This window comes from Crocuta crocuta, unplaced genomic scaffold (genome assembly GCF_008692635.1).
Source record: "Crocuta crocuta isolate KB4526 unplaced genomic scaffold, BGI_CrCroc_1.0 scaffold186, whole genome shotgun sequence".
Lineage (NCBI taxonomy): Eukaryota > Metazoa > Chordata > Mammalia > Carnivora > Hyaenidae > Crocuta > Crocuta crocuta.
Window position 1 is genome coordinate 933,411 of NW_027551569.1, and position 9,881 is coordinate 943,291.

Here is a 9,881-nt window from a genome sequence, read left to right on the forward strand (position 1 = left end):
TTCCATTTTTAATGGCCCTTTCTGGACTTTTAGAAGCATCTGGGAACATTGACTTGAGGTAGTTTGAATCTGTCTTTCATTGGCTTTTAACTCCCTAAATTCAGATTTTTGTAAGTTGAATTTTGCCCTGGGGATAATATAAATACGCTAAGAAATGTTACCTTTAAAAATTTTTTTTACATTATAAAATCGCCACCGTAATTCTAGTTACTGTCTGTCATTATACAAAGTTACCTCGGTGTTATTGGCCATGACCCCTATGCTGTAGGTTATATCCTCATGACTGACTCATTTATAACTGGAAGTTTATGCCTCTTAATCCCCTTGACCTATTTTGCCCTACTACCACTTTTTAAGTATCTGTACACCCATCATGGAGCTCGAACTCACAACCCTGAGTTCAAGAGTCACATGCTCTACTGACTGAGCCAGCCAGGCGCCACAACATTACCACTTTTTAAATCCCTGAGCTCTTTGACCTGAACCAGCCTGTGGTACATAGTGAAATGTAACTAAAGTGTGTTTTATGCTTTGCCTTGTTCCAGAAAGGTTTTTGAGAGCTTACAGAGTCTCATACAATGATAAAGTTTACATAGATTAAGGTGATCTAAGTAAAGAGGAAGTGAAAACATTAAACCAGGAGTGAACTTTGTACCCAACATGCGCGTTCGAGATGGGCTACAAATCTGGCCCGAACTTTCCAGCAGCCAGATCAAACAGTAAACTGAGCTAAAATGTTACCAGTTTGGGAGCATCAGATCCTTGGATAAAATGTCCGTCTGGATGATGCAAATTGTGGCAAGTGAGAAATTGGATCTCAAATTTTGCTTCTGGGAATGCAATCAGCCACCCCACATGACCCTGACTGACCTTGGCTATAATTAACGTGGAGAAGGTGGACATCAGAGCTGTAACATCAGGGGTTTGACCATTCAGCTTGGGGGCAATACTATTTACTGATTAGTCTCTTTCTCACAAATCATTAAAATGGGTCCTTGGTCTGCAACTGGATGAAAAACAGCCTCGCTCCTTTAACATCCTTTATACGAATTTTGATCGGTTATACTAGCCTTGACATTTGCCAATACTGTGTAACAGCAGATACATGAATATATGCAAGTAAATAATTAGAAGCAATTTCTGTAGTGGAAACTATGGAAAAAACACGTATTTTTATATTTTGGATAATTAGACAAGTAAAAAAGAGCTTTAGAACCTGCCGGTTCAAAGAGAGGTGCTGTGGTGTTTATGCATCTTCTATTTTTCTTCCCATGTATTTCGGCCTCTACTTAGAAAGTCATCAGTCAGGTTAACCTTATAATTGAGTCCTGAAAATTCTACCAACCTTATAACTTATTGTTAGTATTACATTTTGAGCAAAACTCTTGATCTTCCTAGTGTCCACATGGGGGGAGGGGAGGATCTAGATTAATTTCTTTTAAATGCAACCTAGTGTTAGTGCTGAATTGTGTATTAAACTCTTAAAACCCCACACACTTTCTTCTCATATAATGTGAGTAGACTGTGGCCAGTTAGTTGACTTCAGAACATTCGTGTAAATTTCTTGTATTGTTGCTGAATGCATTTTCCCTTTGCCTTCTCCCTACCTCTCAGTAGAACTCTATTAATTAATTAGCCTGTCAGGATTGAAAAGAATGTCTCAGAAGTAAGTGCTAGGTATGAGGTTCAAGTATCCTAAATAAGGATTCTTAACTTTGAACATAAAGCCGTCATCCGATGTTTTGCATGATTCAAGATTTAAATGTGAACAACAGAAACTTTGTTCTTGGAAACAGATTTATTTCAAGATCTGACAGCACAGCTGTGGGTTTCAGAGTCAGCACATCTGGGTTTCCCCACTTACCTCCCATGCCTTTGCCTGTAACCTTTTTTCCTAAGAAAAATTTCATTAATTTTTTGTTCTAACTGAAATATTTTGAAACGAATAGAAACTAATCCTTCTTGTTTGTGCAAGGGAAGAGGGGAAGGTCAGGGAATCATCCAGCCCATCTTGTTTCCCTTAGGTCCTAATGAAGAATTGACTTGAATTTTTCCAACCTATACAAATAAGTTATTTTCTTCTCCATACTATGTGGGCAGTGTTCTTTGGAGACATCTTAGATGATGCCTGGAAATTTGCTGCCAGAACACAGGGGTGAAAACAGTGCACTATTTGCCTACGGTCCCTATTTTGACTCTAGATGGAATAAGGATGATGAAGAAACAGTCCACACAGGAACGGCAAGCCACAGCCTCTAGTATTTCAAAGGCAAGGGGGAAAAAAGTAATTGATGAAGCCCAAAGTTTGTTTCATTGGTATCTGTATTTCCTCACTCATTTGGAACTTAAAAGCACTTAGAACTGCATAACTAAGTTACCTGCTACTTTGTGTCCTCGTTTGCCAAACCGAAGATGAATCTAGTAGATGTCACCAGACACAATAAAGTAAGTTAGAAATGGGACGTTTATGCCGTAAAGCAGTGAAATACTAGAAGAAAGGCCTAAGAACTAGGATGAAACCACAACCTTAATTACAGAAAAATTAAATTGCATCCCAGCAGACTTACTATTAATAATAAAGGGACTTTTTAGTGGTGAGTCATTGTTTCAGTGCAAGTCATGATGACGAGTGAGGACAGATGCAGAAAGGAAGGGTTCCCCCCCCAATCTGCATGGCCCGCGGGTGGGTCTTGCATCTCTGACAGGTTCTCCCTTTGCATCTCCCAAGGTGCCCAGTCTCTTCAAAGAAGAGATTAGTGATCAGTCCTGACCACACTGAATGGCCCCGAAGTGCCAAGGAAGAGGGTAAGAATGCCATCACCATCACCAGCATAAGCGGGAAGTAGCTCTTGCCCCCACAGCAAGTGGGTGGCCTGGCGCAAGCCACTCACTTTACATATGCACCGTGAGAAGGGGCATCAGGGATGGTCCTTAAGGTCCTATCCAGCCCTTGGAAGCCTTAACTATCAACAGCAATTGAATTGACTTATTTTTCCACTGACCTAAAGTGCTTGGCTCCAAAGAATTTACAAAGTTCTCCTTTATGTTGAAAAGATCAATCTTCCCCTCCTCTGCCCGTGCTCTCTCTCAAAAATAAACATTTAAAAATTTTTATTAAAAAAAAATCTTAACGTTTATAACATAGGGTTTCATTTTGTCATTCATGCAACAGCTTTTATTAATCACTGTTCAGACACTGAAATGTACATCGAGTTTAAAGATGTGTAAGAGAAGGGGCACCTGGGTGGCTCAATCACTTAAGCGACCAACTCCTTGATTTAGGCTCAGGTCATGATCTCATGGTCATGGGATCGAGCTCCGGATCAGGCTCTGTGCTGACAATGCAGAGCCAGCTTGGGATTCTCTCTCTCCCTTTCTGCTTCTCTCTCTCTTCCTCTCTCTCTCAATAAACAAACAAACAAACAAATTTACCAAAAAATGGTGAGTAAGATCAGGCCCTTGTGCTCCTGGGATCACTCCCAATCACCATTTGACTAACTGACCACAAAATGTGCATGCGTGACAGGCCCTAAGTTCTTTACATGCATTATTAGTCTCAAATACACCATGATGTTGGTACTACTTGTATCATTTCCATTTAACAGATGAGGAAACTGAAGTCCAGGCTAAGCAATTTGCTCAAGGCCACTGAGCTAGTGTAAGTTATAAAACTGGAATTCAAATAAGAGACTCTCTTTGCCATCAAATCCGAGCCCTTGAGCAGTGTGCTATGCTGTCTCCTCAGTGCGGCATGGGGAGGTTTATAGTGNTTGTGCACGTCAGCCTTGTTCTGGCCCCTGCTAACATGCTGTGCTATTTCCAGCATGTGTTGCTAAAGCAGTGTTCACAGGCATCTACTGCTGCTTTACAAATGTAAAGGCACGAAAAAACATCTAGAGCACATGGAGGTTGGCTCATGTGTGTTCCATCTGTCTGGGGCCTCTCCTGGGGTGGCTTGAATAGCTTCTGTTTAACATATCCCAGAGCCAGAATATCCAAGACCATTCCCTCACTCACACCTGGTGCCTGGGCTGCAATGGCCAAAACAGCTGGGCGCTGGCTGGCATCACCCTCTCCGTATGTGGGGGTCTCAGGGTCCAGAGCATCCCAGGAGCCTGGTGGAGCTGCAAGGCTTCTCAGGACTTGGCCTTGGAAATCCCAAACATCATTTCCACTGCATCCTGTGGGTCAGTGAGTCACCTAGGCCAGCCCGGATCCATCGGGTGTGGTGCACGGAAGCAGGTGCCACCTGCCAGGGAAGAATCAGAAGGGCAGGCAGAGAGGGAAGCAAATGATGGCAACCATGTTGGAGACAGGCGGCCACAGCCACACCTGTGTTCTCCTCCGTGGCATCAGTCACCTTCGAATTTAATAAATAGTCTGTTAGTTATGGAAATATCAGTGTCTGACCTGCTTTTAGATAACTTCTCTCTGTAAAACTCCTGCTATTAATTATGGGAAAACGGGGGGACTCGAATCAGACATTAGGCCCATCCTCAAGAACTTCATTTATTTAAAAAAAAAAAGGGGGGGGGCACTTGGGTGGCTCAGTCGGGTAAGTGTCCGACTTCGGCTCGGGTCATGTTCTCACAGTTCGTGGGTTCGAGCCCCGCGTCGGGCTCTGTGCTGACAGCCAGCTCAGAGCCTGGACCCTGCTTCGGATTCTGTCTCCCTCTCTCTCTGACCCTCCCCTGCTCATGCTGTCTCTCTCTCTCAGAAAAAAATAACACATTAAAAAAAAAAAAGAAGAACTTCATTTTTCCTCCAAAAATTAATTACCTCCAAGAACGGGCCTGGATGGCTCAGTCTGTTGAGTCTGGCCTCCAGCTCTTGATTTCAGCTCAGACCAAGATCTCCTGGTTCGTGAGGTGGAGCCCCATGTCCGGCTCCATGCTGACAGCACAAAGCCTGCTTGGGATTTTCTCTCTCTCCCTCTCTGTGCCTCCCCCTCAAAATAAATTTAAAAACAATTTTTAATGGCCTCCTAGAGCTTCTCACAATCAAAGCTGCTTTCCCCAATTCCAATTTTTAAGAGCTTCTAATTCAACTGTAGGTTCTTCCACCTGATTTGTCTGCAAATTTAGCCAGAGACCTCCCACATCTGCTTTCCTGAAATAGCTGAACTGGTGAAAACGATTAACAGAGCCAGTGTGGATGAGTGTGTGCCTGTGCAGTGTTCTGACAGGGCTTGGTTCAGTTCCTTGCCTAGCCCCCCATTAAATCAGGTACACCTGTTATGCATTCCCCTCTATTTCCCCTTTATGGCACTTCTTATCATTGATTATTCACAGGGGCTGTCCATTCTAGGTCTCCCTGTTGGTGAATCTGAAGAAGACAGACATTTCCCTCTTATTCACCAGTGTGGGCCCAGAGCTCTGCATGATGCAGGACACACAAATCAATTCAGTTAATGTTGGAATTCGTGGACAGACTTAAAAATAACATTATAAAAGATAGTTAAGATCCCGAGTCAGCTCTTGAGAACACTTGCTTAAATGCAGATGTACTTGAAGGGTTTATTAGTGTATGATTTACTCACTTGGAGTAAATTCCCCTGCGCTGTTCTCCCTGTTGCCACCCAGGGAGGAGAAACCCCTGCTAGCAAGCCGCTCATAGGGGAGGGAGAGCAAGTGGGTGCTTCCACAGGCTGTGGGAGGGGTGGCTGTGCTCCAGACAGAGGGCAGGAGGGTGCTGCACGGAAGGTAGCCCATTGAAGTGACACAGCCCTTTGCAAATTGAAAAGCAGGAAACATTAGTACGAAAGCCACAGCGCAGCCCGTGTCCTCTGCCCAGGACCACTGCTCCGAGGGTGTACAGTAAGGTGTGTTGAGTTATAATGTAACTGCTCCAAGTCCCTTCCGCTATGGTTTAATTGCTATTCTATGGCTCTCCTAACTAATCATCTAAAATCTGATTCTTTTCTTTGGAAAATTAAGACTCCGTAGTTACCACAAGATCCACTAGAGGGCGCCAAAGGGCCACACCGGAGGAAATTGGGCAGAAGTCTTTTCTGGGGAAAGTCTGAGGGACCTATCTTCCCAGCTTCCCCCAGTAAAATCAGAACTTTAATAACCGCACCAGACCAGCACTGTGAGTTGTGAAATGCTCACAAAGCTTTCTTGCCTCTGCCACCTAAAATATTTTAGTCACCATAGCAAGTCCAATGGTGCTTCCGAAAAAGACATTTTCATAACTTAACCCTGGCACCTGTCAATATGGCCTTTTTTGGAAAAAGTTAAAAATCTCAAAATGAGATTCTGGATGATCAGGGCGGGCCCTGAGTCCAGTGACAAGTGTCCTTCTGAGAGAAAGACAGAAGGAGACTCGATGCAGACGGAAGAGGGGAAGACAGGAGTGGGTCCGTGGGAAGTCAAAGCAGAGACTGGAGTAACGCAGATACAAGCCAGCAAGCGCCTGGAGCCACCAGAAACTAGAAGAAGCCAAGGAAGAATTCTCCCCTTGCGCCTTGGGGGGAGCACAGCCCTGCTGACACCTTAATTTTGGACCCCCGGGCTCCAGAACGGTCAGACAATAAATTTCTGCTGTTTTAAGCCACCATGTTTGTGGCAATTTGTTACAACAGCCCAGAGAAACAAATACAATCACCCCACACCATGTTTTCTCAATGGGGCTGACTCAGCCCCCAAAGGGGGAAAACTTTTTTAAAGTTTATTTATTTATTTATTTATTTATTTATTTATTTTTGAAAACATGAGAGAGCTGGAGAGAGAGAATCCGAAGCAGTCTCTGCACTGTCAGAAAAGTAAAAAAACTAGAACCTATGAGGTTTTCCCCCCTCAGAAATAGGCATTTTGGTTTTTTTTTTTAATGTTTATTTATTTATTTCAAGGGAAGAGGGTCAGAGAAAGAGGGAGAGAGAGTCCCAAGCAGGCTCCACACTCAGCACAGAGCCCCATGTGCGGCTTGACCCACGACTGTGATATCATGACCTGAGTTGATATCAAGAGTCGGACACTTAACTGATGGAGCCACCCAGGCACTCCTATTTTATTTTTTAAAGTAGGCTCCACACCCAACGTGGGGCTTGAACTCATGACCCTGAGATAAGAGTTGTGTGCTCTTAGAATCTCCTGCTAACTAGAGTAATGTCTCCTGTCTTCTCCAGTGGGTGATATTCCTTTGTGTGATGTGGGTGCCTGCCCCCAAGTGCTCTGAGTTACACCCCGGGGAGAATGTGTCGCTCAGCCCCGTTCCATTCACTGTCTTCAAAGCAGCTTCATGGGGTGCTGCCTTTGTGAAGAGAAGTGTCTAAGAAGCACTCCCTCCAGTTTGATCATCGCCCCTCAAGACCCTCGCAGGAAGCTGGGACACAGACTAAGTGCCAGACCCCAGGCTATATTTAAATTTGTCCTCTCCTCCATCTCTAGTCCATTGTCCTTGGTACACATCTTATATTTTTTCGATGTTTTTTTATTTTAGAAAGAGAGAGACAGAGCGTGAGAGGGGGAGGGACGGAGAGAGAGGGAGACACAGAATCTGAAGCAGGCTCCAGGCTCCGAGCTGTCCACACAGAGCCCGACATGGGGCTCGAACCCACGAACCGTGAGATCATGACCTGAGCTGAAGTCGGACGCTTAACCGACTGAGCCACCCAGGCATCCCTCCCTGGTACATACCTTCATGCTTCAGCTTCTCTCAGTGCGTTCTTTCCCATGAAGATCCTGACACAAGGAAGGATCCTCAGCAAATAACAGCTTAGATTCTCAATCTTAGCCCCCTCACCCCCTACATATCTGGCCCTCAAGGCACGCACGCTGGAGACTTCCTTCACCTCCACCCACAGACATTTTTCCATCCTCCAAATTCATTGTGTTTATCGTCTGGGCATCGCTTTGTCATCATCAATGTTGTCTCCTTGCCTCTTTTGTGCTGTTTTGTTTTGTTTTGTTTTGTTTTTAAAGACACTGAGGTGACGGGGACAGAGACTGTCTGATGGCAACTGGACAAGTCATCCTGGCTACCTAGCCTTGAACACAGGACATGGGAGGCAAAGCCCAATTCCCGGAGGTCCCTCCATACACCGCTTCCCTAGACCTCCTTGCCCTCTCTCCATCTTGTTCCTTCCACACCCTGGAGAAGCTGAGAAGCAGACAGAAGGGGGCACTTGTGAGTGTAAAAGAATTCCGATCTAAAATAGAACTGGAAGAAACAGAATGGAAATGTGTCACGCATGTGCCCTCAGGAAGACAAAACTTGAGGACTAGGAGACAGACTTCCCACAGGTGCCTGATTTACAGACAAGTGATAGTGCTGGAACTTTCTTGGATGATGAGAAGCTGCTCAGAGGTTGTCTCACATCAGCGCTGGCAAGCTTTGCCAGAGGAGTGAGCAGAGGACCGGGCCGGCTTGGTCCCGCGGCGCGTGCAGACTCGAGCCTTGTTTGTGTGACTGGAGTAGTTCTGTCTGCTCGGGAAGCTTTCAGTGCTGGTCTCCATTTTGCTTTGTTTTGTTTTTGAAGTTACTTGACCTTGAGCTCTCCCTTCTTTCCATTCCCTGGCCAAAAACACAGCTACTCCAAACCCTCAGCGGACTCACCCACGACTTGCTACAGTTCATTTGTCCCAAACTGCAATTCCTCTGCTATTCCCGAATAAACTCATATGTCAAAGCTTGCCTCAGTTTACCTATTTGTGTACAGCAAGTGCCTCTCACTACAGGTAACTTACAATGGGTGGGGAGAATGTCTGCCATATAAGATGTTCGCATTTTCTCAGTAAGACTCTCCAGAGCCTCCCAGAGACTCTCAGTGTTGTTTTAGCTTGCGTTTCTTTTCTTTCTTTTTTTTTGATGTTTATTCATTTTTGAGAGACAGAGTGAGAGGCAGAGTGTGAGTGGGGAGGGGCAGAGAGAGAGGGAGACAGAATCCAAAGGAGGCTCCAGGCTGCAAGCTGTCAGCACAGAGCCCGATGTGGGGCTTAAACTCACGAACTGTGAGATCATGACCTGAGCCGAAGTCAGATGCTTAACAGACGGAGCCACCCAGGCGCCCCAGCTTGCATTTCTTTTATGAGTAGGACTGACCATCTCCACGTACCGGAGGTCACATGCAACTCTCTCTGTGAACCCATTACTCATGTCGTTTGCTCGCTTTTCTTAGTGGGATTGTTGATCCTCATTGATTTCTATGAGCTTTCTATATATTAAGGAAATTAACCTCTTGCTATAAAATGAATTCATTTAGAGAATAAGGTGGATGGTGGAGAGGGTGGAGAGGGTGAAGGTGGGAGGCAGCTCAGCCTCCCTGCACCCTCCTGAGCAGTCCGGCTCGCCCTGAATGTGCATTCCTCAAACAGGAAACGCGCTCTCTGTCAATGGGACCCTCCTCCCTGGAAGGCAGCTGGCAGCCACCAGGTTTCCTGGAGCAGGTGCCGTGGGCAGGGAGGGGTCCTGTCCCCCCCTCCAGATGCACCCTCCCTGAGAGCAATTCTTCATCTGGTTGCATTTCATGGGTGTTTTAGCATTTTGGTGACATTTTCTTGCCCCTTGGGACCTGAGGGATCCCCTCCCCTCTGGCCAACCCTCCAACCTGGCTCAGCTCCTGATGAACAAAAAGAATAGACGTGGGTCAGAAGCAGGAAGCCGGTTCAGCTCCAGGAAGGCTGGGCAAGGGTTGGCAATCATTTGTGAGGAGAAAAACAAGTGTGATGGACTGAGAAAGGAAACTGCTGGGTGTGGTGAGGGAAATGCGCCCCCATCTGTGCGTGTGCCACTGAAAGGGGATCCAAAACAAACAAGGAGGCTCACATATATGTGACGATATGTCTTCCCACATGTCTTCCGAGGATAAATGCTGTCCTGTGTTAACCAGCCTTGAAGTGGAAAAGGACTCACAAGATTTTTTTTAATTTCAGCTTTGTTGA

The 9,881-nt window shown here is 45.5% G+C and overlaps 1 protein-coding gene across 1 annotated transcript in view; it reads left to right on the forward strand.

Moving 5' to 3' along the window:
• Nucleotides 1-8,634, forward strand: part of SEL1L (SEL1L adaptor subunit of SYVN1 ubiquitin ligase) — a 60,641-nt gene extending 52,007 nt beyond the window's left edge. Inside the window, exons 20-21 of the mRNA XM_077750831.1 lie at nucleotides 2,729-2,805; nucleotides 7,923-8,634. Coding sequence (XP_077606957.1) covers nucleotides 2,729-2,770 — 42 coding nt within the window. The 3' untranslated portion in view covers nucleotides 2,771-2,805; nucleotides 7,923-8,634. The remainder of the gene's footprint in view (nucleotides 1-2,728; nucleotides 2,806-7,922) is intronic.
• The last annotated feature ends 1,247 nt before the right edge of the window (nucleotides 8,635-9,881 follow it).